Source organism: Heterocephalus glaber, unplaced genomic scaffold (genome assembly GCF_053883595.1).
Source record: "Heterocephalus glaber isolate CG9 unplaced genomic scaffold, H.glaber_assembly_v1.0 deba00000122, whole genome shotgun sequence".
Lineage (NCBI taxonomy): Eukaryota > Metazoa > Chordata > Mammalia > Rodentia > Bathyergidae > Heterocephalus > Heterocephalus glaber.
Window position 1 is genome coordinate 83,671,199 of NW_028258138.1, and position 18,094 is coordinate 83,689,292.

General features: G+C 49.4%; 1 protein-coding gene and 1 non-coding gene across 4 annotated transcripts in view; one reads left to right on the forward strand and one right to left on the reverse strand.

Annotated features, from left to right (window-relative positions):
• Nucleotides 1-9,986, forward strand: part of Tipe3 (TNF alpha induced protein 8 like 3) — a 30,980-nt gene extending 20,994 nt beyond the window's left edge. For all 3 annotated transcript variants that reach the window (XM_087180742.1, XM_087180732.1, XM_004835413.3), the window contains exon 2: nucleotides 8,598-9,986. In XM_087180742.1, coding sequence (XP_087036868.1) covers nucleotides 8,675-9,160 — 486 coding nt within the window. In that variant the 5' untranslated portion in view covers nucleotides 8,598-8,674 and the 3' untranslated portion in view covers nucleotides 9,161-9,986. The remainder of the gene's footprint in view (nucleotides 1-8,597) is intronic.
• Nucleotides 9,987-17,572: 7,586 nt separating this feature from the next.
• Nucleotides 17,573-17,679, reverse strand: LOC147830542 (U6 spliceosomal RNA). The gene has a single exon (XR_015439421.1). It is a non-coding gene; the product is annotated as a U6 spliceosomal RNA (small nuclear RNA).
• Between the last annotated feature and the right edge of the window lie 415 nt (nucleotides 17,680-18,094).

Genomic DNA, 18,094 nt, shown 5'->3' on the forward strand with positions numbered 1-18,094 from the left:
CAGGTGTGAAGGAGTTGGATCAACAAAAGTCATCTTCCAGAAGCTTCTATGCTTTGATAACTTCTCCAAGGGGAAGGGAAGATCCAGGGTTTTGCTCGTTCCTGATTTGAAGGGACAACTTCATGTCATTCTACTTCCTCCAGCTCCCTTCTCTAATATTCCAGGAGTATGAAAAAAAAATTTTTTTTTCACCAGGGAAGGAAAATGTTTCCTAGTTTGACTTCACCGAAGATGCAATAACTCAGTCTTTCTGGAAGCCGCAACTATTAGGATTACTTTCTAAACACTACTTAAGGTTCTTAGTCATCAGTCCCTACAGCTACTTCCGGGCAATCAGGAACTAAGTAGTAGAGGAGGTGGTGTCTCCTCACTGTCTTGGTTGGCTTCCCTCCAGAGCCTCTTCCCTGCCAGTCACTCGGAGAAGAGAGAAGGAAGTGGGAAGGGAGGGCAGAGGCCATCACTGCGTCCTGGCCCTGGCCTGCTCAGTCATCAGACCTTGAGGGAGGAGGCCAGCCCAGGCGTCTTCTCTGCATACGTGAGCGGCTGAGCAGAAGGCCGGTTACTCCTCATGAAGCTTCTCGTCCACAGCCTGTGAGCTGCTTGGTCTCAGGCCCGAAGGCCCCAGCCCACCCAGTGAAATGTGGGTGCCAAACACGTGCAGAGCCATGAGTGTCCCCACCTGGGCTCTCGCCGCCCCTGGCCTTGGCCTTCCCTTGTACCCTGTGTCCCCTCCCTTAATAGATGATGCTCACAAAGCACTGCAGATTGTTTTTGTCTGGATGCTACGGCCCCTTTCAACTCCTGCTTAATACTTTCGAGCTTTTTGCCACTGTCATCTTAAGGTGTCTCTGGAAGTGAAGTGACAAACTGTGATGTGCTGCTACAAGCCATTCCCACGTGTATTATTCTGATGCAGCTCTCTGTGCTCGTGGTCGGGCTTCCTATGCACTCCCTGAGATGCCGCAAAGTCCTGGGAGTGCGAAGAGAGGGTGGCTGTCCCCTCCCCACCCCCTTCCTGGGTGATGCTGGCGCTCAGGGCCTGTGCCATTACAATAAGCCTTTGCTTCATGTCCCTCGAATGCATCGCCTTGTTCTCACCATGCTCCTCTTACCAGGCTCATCTGGCTCTTTTCTGCCCACTCACCCAGCTTGGTAAGATCTTCCTGCTGTTTGTCATCAGCAGCCTGGCATTTCACCATCTGGGAGAGCTGAGTGTTTCCTAGAGACAGGAAAACATCACTTGCACTCTGGCTCGACCTCGTGTATAACAGCAGTAGCTCAGACCGGCCCGCACGTTTCCACACAGTGAAGGGCCCGCTTGGACAGTCTGTTGCTTTCTCTCCCCAAACTGGTTCACTGCCATTCTCCCAGGCTGGTTCTGGTCCTTTGCCTTTCTTTCTAACTGTCCTAAAGGTGCTCATGCCCTGGGCGCCCCCTCCATGTTCCCTCTGCTCCATTTGGTCTCAGGAAACCTGCTGTGCTTTCTGCAGGAAGGAAGGTCGCAGCTTCAGCAGCCTCCCCTCATTGTGCCCGCGAGATGAGCTATGGGATAAGCCGCAGGGTCCTGGTTTTCTCTCTGTTCTCAGTGATTCTGAGACAGCATAAGTAACCCCTTACCTTTCTTGGCTGGAGAATGGGAGGTTTTGTTCAAACATGGTTACGAGAGCATCTCCAAAGTGGGAATACGGGCATGAGAGAGGTTTCCCTGAGCCCCTTCTGGGCATGCTGGTTTCCCCCACAACAAGCTGTGGCCGCTAGTTAGGCTTGCTCCCCAAATACCACCCACTCCCCCAACCTGAGCTCCCAAAACTTGGCTCATGCTCCTCTCCCAGCCTGCAGCATCGCTTCCTGAGAGGTCAGCGACACGGTCCTGCACAAGGCTGCAGCAGAGGGTTGGAAGCAAGGCCAAGGCCTCCACATAGGGAAGATCTGAGTGGCACTGCTCCCCAGGGCACGGCCAGCAGACCCTCAAATCACTTGTTGACACTGTGTGGGTGGGAGCCAGGTCCCTCCCCCACTGCTCCCCACAGACATCTAGGAACTGAGTGTGATTTGTTGACCGGACTGTATTGATTTGACTTCTTTTAAACCTTCCCACCATTTCCCATAATGCATACTGCACAACATGATACTTGTATGGTGCATGCTTAAATTTTTTAAAAATTTTATAGTAAAAACACATTGCCATGAATCCCCCTCAAAACCCTCCCCCTCATTTTTAGCACACTCATCCCATCATTCTGGCCACTTTCTGAAGCAGTTCTGGAGTCCTCTTTCCTGAGTGTCTTTATGAGGTGTGATCATAAATCCAGTGACTGCTGCTGCCCAGTGCCATCCAACAGAAAGGCAGCTCGTAAAAGCATGACACTGTGTCCTCATCCACCTTAGTCACCAGATCTGGCACCGTGTGACTCCTGGCTCTTCCCCAAAGTCAAAATGACCAGGGAAGGAAAATGTTCTGAATCAATTCAGGACATTGAGGCAGCCATGACAGAGCAAGTAAAGGCACTGAGGAGAGAGGATAAACGTGTTCAAAGTGAGGGAGGGCATTTGGGGGAAATTAATAGAAATGTCTCTTTTACTATAATAATTTTTAAAATTTACTTCGTGTTCTTTGATTGCACCGTGTGTGCCTCTGTGTGTGTGTGTGTGTGTGTGTGTGTGTGTGTGTGTGTGTGTGTGTCCATCCAGTAAGTGAGGGAAGTGGTGAACTAAACAGAATGCTACAAGTGTCTTCCCTTTAGGGAATGCTATATGATGTTCTGCTCACCTCAGTTCATTTCCTAGTGCTGCTGTAACAATTTACCACAGTTCAGTGGATGAAAACACTAATTTGCCATCTTATATTTCTGGAGATCGACACCTGAAATGGGTTGATTTAGAAGGCCAAAGCCAAGGTGTTAGCAGGAACTTTCCAGAGCCTGTCAGGGAGTCCCTTCTCTCACCTCTTCTAGCTTCCAGAGGCCCCGGCCTTCCTCTTCCTCCAACTGCAGGGCCAGCAGCTGTGAAACCCTGACCTTGGCTGTCTCTCCTGCCTCCCTCCTTCACTTCTAACAGCTCTGTGATTGCCCAGCCCCCTGGGTAGTCAGAATAACCCCCACCCAGAGCCTTCACTCAGTCACATTTACAACACGTCTTTGGCCACACACAGTAGATGCCCAGATGTTCACAACACACGGATGTGGACATCTTTGGAGGAACCCATACTCTGCCTATCACACCCACCCCTCTCTGGGTGTCAATAAAACACCTTATCGTAGCATAGAAATGTCTTTCAAGTCTCACAGAGAATAATTCATTTCACTTTGCTTAATAGCCAGTGTTTTTCAAACTTGTTTAATCAAGGAACCTTTTTCTTCTTCCCAAGGAATGTATTAGTCAGCTTTCTCATTGCTGAGACACAACACCTAACAAGAAGCCACAAGTTCTAAGAGGCAGGCTCACAGTTTGGGGGATCCAGTCCATGGTTGGCTGGCTCAAAGGCAGAAACAGCAGGATGGAAGGGCCTAGGGGGCGAGGGGAGGCTGCTCATACCATGGCAGCCAGGAAGTAGAGAGAAAGGGAGAGCCAGGGAGAGAGATGCACCCTCCAAACACCCCCCCCTCCAGTGACCCACCTCTTTCAGCCAGGCCCCACACCTCCTGACAGCACATTCAGCCATAAACTCATGCATGGATTAGCCCACTGTTGAGTACAGTGCCCCATGATTCAATCACCTTCCAAAAGCCCTACCTCTGAACACATGAAACCTCTGGGTGACATTGTAGATCTAACCCATAACAACTTCTTAATTCCATGGATTGCTGCTACTGATGTAGAAGAGCAGGATTCAATCTTAGCAGCAGCCTCTATGTCCATCAGCAGATGAATGGCTAAAGAACAAGTAGTTATCTACACACAATGGAGCACTATTCTACTGTAAAGAAGATAAGTTTGGGCCGGGGATTTAGTTCAGTGGTTCCGGAGCCTGCTGTGCAGTACAAGGACCTGAGTTCCATCCCCGGTACAAAAAAAAAAAAAGAAGAAGATAAGCTTGAGTCATTTATAGGTAAATGGATGCACCTTGAGATCACAATGTTAAATGAAATAGATCAGACACATAAGCTTAAATATCACATGGTTTCTCCTCTGAGAAATCCAAAATTAAATAAAGAGCAAAATAAAACATAGATAATAGGAAGTAGGGAGACAGATCTTTCTCCAATAGACAGGGGATCAGAGATGGAAGGAGGGGAGGGAAAGAGGATGACAAAAGGAATGAAGATGTGTGATGTGCATGCAGCAACTCCACATCAGGAATCATTATGTACTGCAAATACTGATAAGAATTTTAAAAATGAAGAGCAGGATTCGACCTGGTGAACACTCCTCTGAAAGTCCAGAGATGTTCTACAAGATGTGCAGAGGAGGGGAGTTTGCAGGGAGCTGATTTATAGATGCAGACCCCTCCTGGGCCCAGCACCTACTCTGTACACGGACTTTACACAACTCCCTGGGAAGACTTGTGAGGTCAGGGCAGGGAACTCTCTGCCTTCCAGGCTCAGGGCTGTGTCCTGGGCCTGAAGAACAGAAATGTGCCATGTTGCCCTGGGTGCTGAACCTCCTGGGTCAAACAAGGGGACCAGAGACACTCAGAGCAAGAGCCATGCTTCTGATCAGAGCACTGTGACCCACTCTTCCCAGCCTCCTCTAGCGTGGCATTTCCAATACAGCTCTGCTTTTTAGGTTTGATAAGTATTCATTAAAATTTTGATATTTTATGTCATACCAAAGTAATTAAAATGATAACTCACTCCAGAAGAAAATGTTTAGTCCTTGGAGATATATGGTCACTAGGATCATATTTTAATTTGTTTCTATTTATGTGCATCCTCTGGTTGTAGATAATTATGATGGGCTGACCACATGTTTTCAAGTGTAAGAGCATATATGAAGTGAAAATTCTGTGGGTAAAGCCGAATACAGATACCATTTCAAGGAGAAAAAAGAGCAACATAATGTTGCCAATTTTTAAGATAACCCTGCTCCTGCCATTTTTATATGGACAACAGCAGGTGTTATATCACAATGGCACTTGAATTACATTGAGCACATTTTTTTAAATCCCTTAACAGGCTGGGGATTTGGCTCAGTGGTTCCAGCGCCTGCCTCGAAAGTGCAAGGACCCAAGTTCAAAAATAAATAAATAAATAAATAAATCCCTTAACAGGTTAATATGAAAATGTCAGTTATTTACAATATCTAGAAATTATATCTTTTCTAATTATTTAAACTGGAATGTACTCCATATCAAGTTTTAAAAGTATGCAAGGAGATACATCATTTTTCAGAAATTTGAGGCAGTTGGGGAGGTACTGGGGATTGCCCTCGGGGCTTTCACACTGAGATACATCCCCGGCCCTAGAGACCTTTAAAAAGACCTGTTCAGGCTGTCTGTAGGAACTGTGACTACAAAGCAGGGCTCATCTTCTGATGATATTCCATGGCAGATCCTCATGGTCCCCTTGTCCCTCTGGCATAACCGCCCGAGGCAGCAAACACAAGTTCCCATGACAAGGCCATCCCTCAAGTCTTGACGTTCCTGTGGAAATGACTCCAAAGCACACAGCACACTCTTTTGAACATCCTCCGTGCCTGTAAATATTTGGCTCTGGGGGACAAATTCAATTTTTTTTTTTAAAGCAAAGGTGATTCACACAAAGTCTGGTGACACAGTGGAGGACCACAGTAGGCAGGATGAGCATTTGTCTCCAACTCCAGAAACCATGAACCAGGAAACTGGAGCTGTCTTGAGTGGGGAAGAGTCTGGAGCCCCATTTGTTTCCCATTCTGCCTGACATTTATCCTCTCTGCCAAGAGGCTGCCAGGCCAGGACCCATTCTCAGAGGGTATTAGTCTCTCTTAGCATACGTGTGGCTGAATGCTTTGATTTTCTCTGGTGTTTTACTCAGCAGATGGTGGACACCTATCCATCCCTGCACCCTGAGCTGAGCTGGGTGCTATGGGGGACCCTGCCTCTGTCCTCAGGCCACTTGAGTCTCCCTGGGAGGATCAGGATAAAACACACTCAAGTGATGGTGGCCAGTGGGCTTCATTTTAAATGCCAGCTCTGGCCACTTGGTGATCTCAAAGGGGATTTCATCAAATCTAAGACTATCAATAGTAAGAAAGCTTAAATTCAAATACAAGTTCTAGGGGCTCCTAGAGATTTCTTAGTATTTTCTCTGTAGATGATCATTTCATCTACGTATAAAGATTTTATTTCTACCTTACCAATCCTATCCTAATTGTGTCATTTTATCGCCAGACTATTTTGGTTGGGCCTAGGTTTCAAAGTTTAGTGGACAGATGAAGAGTAGGCATATCTGCCCTTGTTCCCCACCTTAAGGAGAAAGCATTGTATCTTCTCCATTCATATAAGGTGTTCTCACTGGAAGTATGGAGTACATGTCTTTAATCTGTTGAGAAGGTTCTGTTCTACTTCTAGTCTCCTGATAGTTTTTACCATGAACAGCTGTAGAATTTAGTCCACTACTTTTTCTCCAACTAGTGACAGGATCATATGGCTTTTTCCTTTCCTCTGTTAAAATGATGACTTTTGGGGGTGGATCTTCCAATGCTGAACCAACACTGCCATCCCTATAATAAAACCACTTTCTACATACTGCCAGATCTGACTTCCAATAGTTTGTTTTGTTAAACAAATTTCTATCTATGTTCATACTATTTTCTTCTATTATCTTTATCCAGTTTTAGGATTAGCACAATGTTGAGTTCCTAAAATGAGGGGAGAAGTGTTCCTTCTTTTTTCTGCTTTGTTTGATATAATTTATCAGTTAAAATGTATATGAGCCTGCTGTTGTCTTATAGGTAGGTTTTCAAGCTAGGAATATACTTTAATAGGTGCTATTCAAATTTCATATTTCCTCCAGAGTTAGTTTCATTAATTTGTCTTCCAAGGTACTTCTTAGAAGTTGTCAAATTTATTTCAAAAAAGATTTTTGAAATATGCTTTCTATATCCTTTTAAATTCTGTAAAATCTGTGGTACTGTCTCCTAGATCTTGATATTGTAATTTTAAAAATGTATAATTGATATTGTGTAATAGGTAGAAAGGTCTAAAGGAGCAGGGGAAGTGGGAGGGGTAGGGGAAAGGGAAAAAGGGAAAAGAAAAAATACGAGAAAAGGAAAAAAATGGAAACAAAGTCTTTGCAAATAGGGAAGGGTGGAGGGGGTGAAGGGAGGGCAGGGGAAGAGGAAAAAAATAAGAACCAAGATACTCATGTAAAGGTACAAGAGCCCAATGATGAATGTAACTGTATTTTATATCTAAAATGTACCAATAAACTTAATGGGGAAAAAAATAGTAAGAAAGCTTTTCACGTGCTCTTTAAAAAGAAAAAAATGCTGGCAGATTATAAATGATATCTTTTTTATTTTATTATACTGGGGTTATAACCAGGGCCTTTGCACTAAGCTACATTTCCAGTCTTTTTCACTTTTTACTTTGAGACAGGGTCTCACTAAGTTGGCCAGGCTGGGCTCAAACTTAGGATCTTCCTGCTTCCCCCTCCCAGAGTTCTGGGTTTGCAGGTGTGCACAACAGACCTGGTTATATTTATCATTTTTACCTATATTTTCTGAAATAGCTTTGTTAGACTTATTTAGACAGAGTTGTTGTGGGTTTTAAAATATATATTTATATATTGCTCTCATTATTATTTATAAAGGGAAAATAACAGCAAAATAACTTAGCTGTGGTTTTCCTAAGCCTTTTCACATTCAGAATAGTACTTGTCTGGAGCCAGGTGTGGTGTCACATACCTGTAATCTGAGCACTCAGGAGGCTGAGGCAGGAGAAACACTGAAAGTTCAAGACTGTGTGCTACATAGCAAGACCCTGTCTCAAAAGACCAAAACAAAACAAAAAAGAATTCTACTTGTCTGAAGCATTTTTGACCTTCAGTTTTCAATGTCTGTATTTCCTACACGTTACCACCATCTCTGCCATCAAAAGCATTAGTGAGGCAGACTATTTCTCTCACGTTTCTCAGACTGATGTATAAACTGACGTGCATACAGGTAATGACAACCATAGCACAACAGCTGCCCAGGATTCATGGCTCCAACCTCCCAGGTCTCCAAAACAGAAACCACATCTTAGACACAGTGAAGTATGGGTTCTGAGACTCAAGTCAAAAAGTCTTCCATGATCAATTCCCCATGTCTCATCTCCCCGGAAAGGGGTTGACACTGGGGCTGCATCCCTGTCCAAACTGGTTTCTGTGGTGACAGCAGCTGCCTGGACTATCTGTGAGCTGGTAGAGTCAGGAAGGCCATAGGTACAAGGGGGTCCAGAACAGTGAGGTTTGGCCTGGGCCCAGAGAGCTCTTCCTGCAGAAGAGGAGAAGCCAGAGGGTGAGCAGGCCCGCACATGGGGCAGTGGCGTCCCCGTGCTTGCAGGTTTAGTTAGGGAATCTCGTGATGCAGAGACATGGGGCTTTGCAGCAAGAATGAAGTCCAGTTTAATGTGTTTTATCCGGGGAGACATAGCTAACAGCGCTCATGGTCCTGTACATCTGTCTTCCTCACTGTAGGTCCTGATGTGTTTAGTTCAAAGAGCCTTGCCCTGCAAGCTCAGAAGAAGGTCCTGAGCAAAATAGCCAGCAAAACCATGGCCAACATGCTGATCGATGACACCAGCAGCGAGATCTTCGATGAGCTCTACAAAGTCACCAAAGAGTACACCCACAACAAGAAGGAGGCCCACAAGATCATGAAGGACTTGATCAAGGTGGCCATAAAAATCGGAATCCTCTACCGGAACAACCAGTTCAATCAGGAAGAGGTGACCCTGGTGGAGAAGTTCCGGAAGAAGCTGAACCAGACCGCCATGACGGTGGTGAGCTTCTATGAGGTGGAGTACACCTTCGACAGGAACGTGCTCGCCACGCTGCTGCACGAGTGCCAGGACCTGGTGCACGGACTGGTGCGGCGACACCTCACGCCTCGGACCCACGGACGCATCGACCACGTCTTCAGCCACTTCGCCAACCTGGAGTTCCTCTCCACCCTCTATCGTCTGGACGGAGACTGCAGGCCCAGCCTCAAGAGGATTTGTGAAGGCATCAACAAATTGCTAGATGAGAAGATCCTCTGAGTCGTCGTCCCCCTGAACTCTGCTTCTTTAAAGTCCCGTCCTCCAGCCTGGTCCAAGTGAGAATCAAAACAACAGCAGAACCCTGTCGTCGATGTCCGTGTCTGTCCCACACATCCTGTGATGCTGACGCCTAACTGAGCTCAGGTGCGTCCACCCCGCTCCCACTGTGGAGTTCTGGGCTTCCAATCACCATGCTCGAAAGCCTGTTCAAAGCAGAAGCTGTTTGCTCCTCGAGGTGAGCTCGGGGCATCTCAGAGTGGAAAGAGGCCTGGAGGGAGTCCGAGGAGAGTGACCCAGTTACAGCTGCGCCTGTCCCGCCTCTGCCCCTGTGTCCTGGCCCCCTCCCCACAGCGGCCGCCTGCCTCACAGGGCCCTGTGAGGATGGAAGGAGGTGATTGTCCACTCCTTCGAAAGCTGGCATGGAAGGTCTTGATGTTTTCTATCTGCTAGAGGGATCAACCTAGATCTCCACTATGAACAGCATGGAAGAAAAGAACCACAGAATCGGACGGGTGGCTTCAAAATAAGATGGAATCAAGGGTGTGAAATACACTTGCAAATTGAAACATGCTGTTCAAGAGTTGGGTTTGGGTCTCAGAGTGCGGGTGTACGACGCCGGGGTGGGACACTTTCCACAGGGGTGGGGACAGTTTCCTGGCTGGCCCTCACCCCAAGCACGGAGAACCGTGCACCCCTCCGGGGCCACCGACCCAGCAGCTCGGGACAGGCAGGCAGCTGAGTCCCCATTCATCCTTCTTGGCCTTTCACAGTCGTTTTGTGGTGTCTTCTCTGGTTCGTTAATAAAACAAAACCACCCTTCAAACAAGAGGTCTTAGAGTCATAATTCTTAAAAATTCCTTGGACTTAGATTCAGTGCTGGGAATACAGTACTGACCGGAAGAAGAAAGTAGAGAGCAAGGGTCCACACCCAGACCCAGGCAGGCGCCGGAGAGCGTGGCGCAGGGCAGATTTCCAGCTGTCGTGGCCCGAACCCCGGGAGGGCAGCGGGCTCCGCCCTGACAGCGCAGCCCAGTGCCTGAGTCCGGCTTCTGGTCTCTGAGGACCACGCGGGGGCGCCATGCGGCCCGCGCGCAACCCCGGGGCCAGGGCGTCCGCCTTGAGCGGCCTTCCGCCTGGGACCCACATCCCCAGCACGCCGACGCTTTGTGCAGGGCAGGCCTTCAGCCCAGGGCGCAGGTGCGCCCGGAGGAAGGAGAAAGCGGATCGATCGCGGGACTTAGCACTGCCCCTTTCTCCATCGAGGCAGGCGAGGCCGAGTCCCCTCAGGCTAGGGCCTGGACGAAGTCGGCGCCCCCTGCCCGGGCGATCCTGGCTGTTGGGCAGCGCCAGGGGAGCTGTGGGCAGCGGGCTCCCTCCTCCCCTCGCCCGCCAGCCGATGGTCACAGGCAGAGTCCTAGAGTGGGCTCGTTTCTCCTTCAGGAAATGAGGAAGAACTGTGCAGAGAGCCCAGGCACGAGAGGACAGGAGGAGCTGTACTCTGCCCACGGAGACGAGTGGGCAGGAGGCAGAGCTCCGAGGGAAGGTGCAGGCCTCTGCTCTGTGCAGGCCTGCACGCCGCAGACTCAGAGTGAGGCCGAGGTGGGTTTTGAAGCCCGCGCCTCTGAGGATGCTGCCCAGGGAAAGACCAGCATTCCCACCAGCAGCTCTCAGCAAGCCCTGCGGTGTGGACTGCCTCGGCCTCCCCAACTGAGGGAGCCAGTGGGCTAACCCCAAAGCTTGTCATCAACTGCCAGAGTGGGCTGGGCTGCCCAGGCACAAGTAACCCCCACTCCTCTAAAAGCACAGGGCCAAAACGGATCCAGTGTGCACATTTCAAACACATTACTGGCGCCTAAAGCCAAGTGACTCCCGACTGTAGTCTGGCATCTGAAAGGCCTACAGATTTCAATATTTACATACCAATCTTGGCACCAAAGAGGGACTCACAGTAGTCACACTAGTTTGTCTCCAGGACTCCAGCCGAAGAGGCCAACGGGCACTTCCAGAACCCTGGTCTTCCCTCTGTACATGCACAGAGTCTGTGCTCAGGACTCTGCAAAATTTTCCAATATTGAGAACCCCAAAGCACAGTTAGAATATCTGCATTGAGGTGTTGCCCATGGCAAAGGCTAACATTTTTGCAAGAATGATGGCAAAGGAAACCAATTTCAGAAGAAGCAACAATGCAAGATCGCTTCATGGAGTCCCACGTAGGGTCAGAGCAGTGCATGGCTCAGCCAGTCACTTGTTGTTTCAGAGTGGGCGTGGCAGGAGCAGCACCTCAGGAAATGTCATTGCATCTTCAGCTGTCCATGTGTCCCTGTCACTCACCCTCCATGTTTGCATGAGTCCTGATCCCTTAGAGACTCCAGGTCTCTTCTCAGTGACAGATCAAAATGAGAAGATTTCTCCAAACCCCCTTCTCCCTCATCTGTATATTTTTCAGGAACAAATCAGTATGTTCATCAGCTGCTCCGATGCGCATGAGTGCATTTAGATTTAAAAAGAAAGGAACTAAAATGTGGGCTCTGTATCCTCTACCCTAGTGTCTTCAGGGATTTTTAAAAATTCAGTATGATCTCAGAAGTCAAGAGCACAAGCAATCAGTGAAAATTCTAGATCAGCCCGCTTGGGCTGTGAAGGTATCGAGTTATCCAGAGCTGTCCAACAATGTCCCAGGATGCTGTGGCCTTGAGGAAGAGGGTCACTGAGACCATCCCAACCAAGCATGGCGGTCAGCAGGCTCCCCTGTGCAGTCTGACTTGTGACTACAGCCACAGCCCAAGCCAGGCCTGGCCTCAGCCTCTTGCTTCTCAAAATAGCATCTTCAGATCCCTATAGTTCTGGGGCTGGGAGACAATCAGAGGCCTTTTGTTCTAAAGGAGTTTTTAATTTTTGTTTCATTTGGACAACTTTTTAAAAGTTAAACCCAACATAAGTGTGTTCTGAATCATGCAGGGATGACCTTAGAGCCAAGTGGTGCCATCTGTTTTCAGCTCTGTGTTTCTCTATGTGTTTATGTCACTCATGCTAACTGAGCACCTCACGTGACAGAACAGAATGTCACAATGTGACTGCCAGGTGTCCCTGGCAGGTCTGCTGTCAGGGCGTGGGGTCGGTGGCTGCTAAGTTCCGAGAGGCACAGCTGCGGTGAGTGAAGGGTGGGTGTCCCCTAGCCCTCGATGGGACTCACCTGCAGGAGCCTAGGGGACAGAGCGGGCTCTGCTGTTTGTGCCCATGGGCTTCCATCTTCCATCTGCCCCTTGGAAGAAAACTGACTGAGAAAAACTACCAGCTACAAATCAAATCACACAACTGACCGACCTGCCCTGGAAGTCCTCAGGCTAAATCTCAAAGAGTGTTCACCACTGGACAGAGCAGGGACTGTCTCCCACAGAAGGGAAGAGAGGAGACCTGCAAAGAAAGGTCAGCTGTGCCTGCCACGCTCAGTGCCAACGCAGCCTCCTCTGCTGCCAAGGCCCAGGCCTCCGGAGAGCTTGTGTGGGTCCCGAATCCCAGGAGCTTGTCCCTGGAGAGAGGCACATGGCCCTCGGAGGTGCTGGCATCCAAACCCCTCCCATCCCAGGAGAGGGAAGGGCAGCAGAGCAGCACAGCTCGGCCTCCCTCCAATCTTGCCCGTCCTATGGCCCTCCTGGCCGAGCAGCACAGATCTTGCGGAGGAGGGTCCTGCAGCCCACCCAGGAGCTCCGCTTAGCTGACTGCTGAGCCTTCTGGACCTGTGCCGAGCACAGGGAGTCTGGGGTTTGGCTCTCAGCTCAGAGGGCCTGGGTCGAAGCCAGAGCTGGCACAGAGGAAGTGTGAAGGCCCCGCAGCAATGAGGTTGTGCAGGGGAAGGGGTGCTTTCTCGCTCCACTCCAAGTCACCAGGGAGGAAGAGCTGTGGGGCATCCTCAGGCAGTGATCCTGGCTCCCTCCACACTCAGAGCAGCAGGCCCTGAGCACCAAGGAGAGCCGCGCTGGGCACTTCTGCACTGTGGACTTTCAGAAGAGAATCCGATTCATCAGCCAATGAAGCAGTCATTTCCAAAAAGGCTGACAAATGGCTTTTCAATAGTCTTCTTCAGAAACTTTGAATGGAGAGCTAAGTTCATGGATTTTAAAGGAGAAAAGCCATAAAGCAAAAAATGCAGAGTAAAATCAAGAAGACCAGAGAACCAAATGATGGGGTCTGGAAGCCCCCAGGGGCCCAGTGTTGGGCCCTCTTCTGAGACCCAGTTCAAACTGAGATCACACTGGATCCAAGCATCTGTCTCAGAGCAGAGCAGATGCTAAGCAAAGTCATGTGTAAGTTGTGACTGATTTGAGTCAAGTACAGTGGACTCTTGACTTACGAACTCAATCAGTTCCCGAGGGCTGGTTGTAACTCAAGTTGGTTGTAAATCAATACAGCTGAGATCTGTATGCTCACCTCAGTAAACACTATGGATAACAAGAGGCAGATTAATCTTCCATTCACCTAACCCAAGATGTTCGTATCTCAGGCCAGTTGTAACTTGAGGGTCCACTATTTTAGGATACCATCAGAACCATTAAAAAAATATATTGAGAGAGAGTTGGGCATGGTGGCACACGCCTGTGATCCCAATACTCTGAAGGCTGAGGCAGGAGGATCACCATGAGTTCAAGGTCAGCCTGAACTGCCCAGTAAGATCCTGTCTCAAAAAAACCAATAAATAGGGGCCGGGGATTTAGCTCGGTAGTTCTGGCACCTGCCTCACAAGTGTAAGGTCCTAAATTCAATCCCTGGTACCTAAATAATAAATAAATAAATAAAATATATTAAGGAAGCCATTCTCCCAATACATGAACTTTGTTACAGATATCTCAGACTTTTTGTCTTTAGTAACTTTACTGAGATATGATTCACGTGACATATAATTCACCTCTTTACAGAATTTAGTAGTTTTGATGTATTCATAGGCATGTACAACCATAACCAATTTTTCAACCTTTTCATCACCTCAGAACCTGATACCTTAGCCACCACCCCCTACCCTTCGGACCTGGTCAGCAATATAAACTTGGTTTTTCCCCCAACAAAGTACAAATGAGAATTTCTTCATCTTGGATTTGCTGTATGGTCTAGAAATTTGGAGCACGCAGGTCGCGGTCCCGAGTGACCAAGAGTCAGTGTGCCGCTGTGTCCGGGTCCAGCCTCAGCAGTCCACAGAAGACAGAGGACGGGCTGCTGCAGGGTGGGCCCGGCTGCCAGGGCTGGCTGCACCGGCCTCACCTTCCCACAGCCCCACCAGGCAGCGCCAAGGCAGGAGCAGTGGCTGAGGGTGCTGGGGATTCGGGCATCGCATAGGGCAGAGGACCTCAGTGTGGCCCTCGAACCACCTGCATCAGAATTCTTGGGCAGGGGGCACAGTTCTGTTGAAAGTGCAGAGGCCTCAGTCCCATCCCCCACCCCAATCAGATTTCTGAGGTACAGCTTGGGAATCTGCCCAGTTAAAAACTCCTGGTGAGCTTTAAACAGTGAAGTTTGCTGAGCCCAGGACAGAGGACTGAAATTCTTTGCATCTCAAATTCTGTGGTTCTCAGAGAATGCAAGTCCCCCAGAATTGTTTCTACATCCTGCTTTTTCTGGCTCTGAAGTCTGTCTGCCTGTCCCTCTGTGTCCAAGCGGTCCCCTGGGTACATGGCTCAAGCCCACACTGCTCCTCCAGTTTCCATCCTCCTCGGGGGCTCAGTGAGCCCCGGGCTTCCCCAGCTGCAATGAGCCATCCACCCCAGGAACCATGGGCAATGTTGAGGTGGCTGGGATTGTCCTGGCGATGCTGCGAGTTTCACACTGGCTGCATTTTCCCCACTTCTCATCTCTCAATCAATCAATTACTGTCTCAAGTAACTGCCTGCAGTTTTTCCTCTAAAGCCAAGGGCTGGATGTTGCTCAGGAAATACAATTTCCAGGACATTCCCATTTGGCCCCACGAAGGACAGAGTCTGCACCCACAGAGTCAATGGCCTCTTCTGCCAGCCCCTCTTCAGCCCTGTTCTTCCATGGTCTCTTCCTAAGCAACGTGTAATGATCTGGAAACCGTGCCTTGGAACAGGATTGCTCCCAGGACCTGGCAGAAAGGGGGGCAGAAAGGTGACATTCCTTTCCTTAGGCCAGTGGAGAAGCAGAATCTAAAAAGTTGAACGTTAGTTCAGATGCACCAGATGGGATTCCAGATGGAAGGGAGCAGGAGGCAGGGACACAGAGACACCGGAACAAGGGCCCAGCATGAGTACATTTGGTTCCCGACTACAGGTTGATCCGGGCCACCCAACCATGTCAGTGTCCCCACCCAAGTTCTTGCTAAACTGGGAGACCAGGGCCTCATCTCAGATGGGGACCTTACAGCCAATGAAGAGGAGAGACAAAGAATATGGCGGAGGGGATTCCAATCGTGCTGCTCAGTGGATGCTCATAGGCCTCCTCCAGGGACCAGGTGCTCCCCTGCAAGGCCCCCAGCACAGGGTGAGACAACTGCTGCTGGTGACAGGGCCACTCCTGCCAGAGTCGTGAAAGGCCCTGCAAAAGTGAGGGCTTGTCCTGGACCTCACACATCTCATGTGACCACAGGCATTTCTGGAGAGGAGGACCAGCTGCTGGCTCAGGAGAGCAGGACAGCTCCATCCCCCCAGGCACAGGGTCCACAGCTCAGCAGAGCACTCTGCTCCATTTTGTGTGGCGGAGGCCCCTTCCTCCACCGTTCACGAGGGAAGTGAGTGTGTTTCTTTCCTGCTGCTCCACACTCTTGGGGCTCCTGCCCGCCTGGTCGCCTTGCCCTGCCAAGGCTTTCCTGTTCTACCCCCACTCCTCCGGAAAACTCTGGAAAACCAGAGTCCCATTTCCTTCCGTCTCTAACTCCTCAATCACATATCTTTTCGGCTTTTGTCTGGTTTTCTACCAAGGACATCGACACCCACCCCCCACACCCCCCACCCCCGAGAAAAGAAGGGACCTTCATGCTGTGTGCACAGGTATGTGAATGCACAAACACCTTCTTTTCTAACTCCCAAACCAGAGCAAAAATACTTTCTTTTTTTGTTTTCCTTTTAAAAAGTTAAATCCAGTTGATAAATTTCCCAACTGCATTAACTGCAGATAACAAGATTCTTGGCTAAACATCACCAAGAACTTGAATGGCGCACTGGCCCATTAGCTCACATGGCTGATGCCTCTGGGCCTGGAGCAGGGCCTTTGACCATCACTGGTGGGGAGTTATGGCTTCTGTGTGGGGGTCCCACTAAAGCCTCGTGCGCTTTAGCAGGACCTTTAGGAGGTGACTGGATCGTGGGGGTTTATATCGGACTTGCTGTTGAGAGATGGGGTCTGGCAGGAAGAGGCGGGTTACTGGTTGTGATCTGGAGGGTTTGTCTGCCCTCCTGGCTCCTCCCTTGGCTCTCAGCTTCCTGTCTGCCATGCCATGAGCAGCTCTCCTCTGCCAGGCCTTGGAGCTGGCTGGCCATGGACTGTAAACACGAGCCAAAACAGACCTCTCCTCCTTTAAGTGGCAGGAGTTGGGTGTTGTTTCTCACCAACAAAAAAGTGACTAAGAGAGGGAAGCAGCAGTGAGGCTCCACTGCCAGTCTCTCCCTGGCTGCCTCTCACACCCTGGCTCCCAGGCAGACTAATCCAGGCTGGGCGGGGTGGTGTATTGGGAGGGACGCCTTCCCCCAGGAGAGAACTGCAGCTTGGCCAGGCCCTGAGCTCAGTCTTTGTCAGGCCTGGGCTCCTGGCTCTCCTCCCCCACCTTAGAGCTGCCGGTGGAGCACAGGCCCACGGGGGAATGGGTGACCCTCATCATCAGTGCCGGCCAACTCCTCACTTCCCTGTGAGTTCCCAGAGGAAATGCGAACAAATCAGACCACACTTGGCTGCTGGCCAAGGAATCTTTGAACCTCTTCAATAAAAAGTCTTTAAAACTTTGCTTCTGACCCAAATCTTTTGCTCTGGCATAAAAACTGTGGGGCCTCAAGTCCCTGTGTTTAGAGCAACAGTGAGTCTGTGGCATTTGAATGAGGGTATTCATCTCAGGGATGGGTCCTTGAGTTCCCCTGTGTTCTATAAGCTCACTGTACCTGGTGTTCAGACTCCAAAGCTGCCTGCCTGTCTAGTGTATCTCCCTCTGCAGTGGCTGTGGAATGTATTTTCTTGGGAATATTCCTCACTCTATCTTCTCACTGTGTTGTCCGCTAATGGAGCCTTATAAAGGCTGCTGGGTTTCCTCTGAAACCAGAACAAGAGAGAACAAACTCCATCCCACAGGAGCATTTACAGAGGTATCGGTCATAGGTCCTGGAGCTCCCACCACTTAAAAAATAAATGTTGAGAAACTGGTCAGATAATGGTACTTCTTTTTTTTAGACTAAATGGTACATTATATACATATATATTATTAAAAATATGGAACGCTTTCCCAAATTGCGTGTCATCCTTGCTCAGGGGCCATGCTAATCTTCTCTGTATCGTTCCAGTCTTAGTACATGTGCTGCCGAAGCAAGCACCATTATATATTTTTTTCATTCCTCTTATTGCTGCTGGCTTCCACAGCAGATTATATGGCAGATACCACTTCTCCAAAGGCGAATCGTCCTCCTTTAGTGACCAAAGTCTCAGGAAGAAAGTACCAGGTCTTCCGGACACTGACATTCTTCATCCTGTGTGCACCTCCACATTCCTGGACACAGTTGTATCAAAGAGTCCACTTTGAGCCTTTGAGGAAGACTGGGGCAGTCAGAGCAGCTAAGACTCCCTACACAGCTCCCCTTTCAGCCACTCTACCACTCAGCAACCAAAACGACATGGACAATCGGGCAGCAGCTGAGCCCTCCCTGTGTCTCTGGGAAGTAGGACACTGAGCGTCCTCACGCTGAAATCCATGTGCTCCCACCCAACCTACCACACAGGGGAACTAAAGGC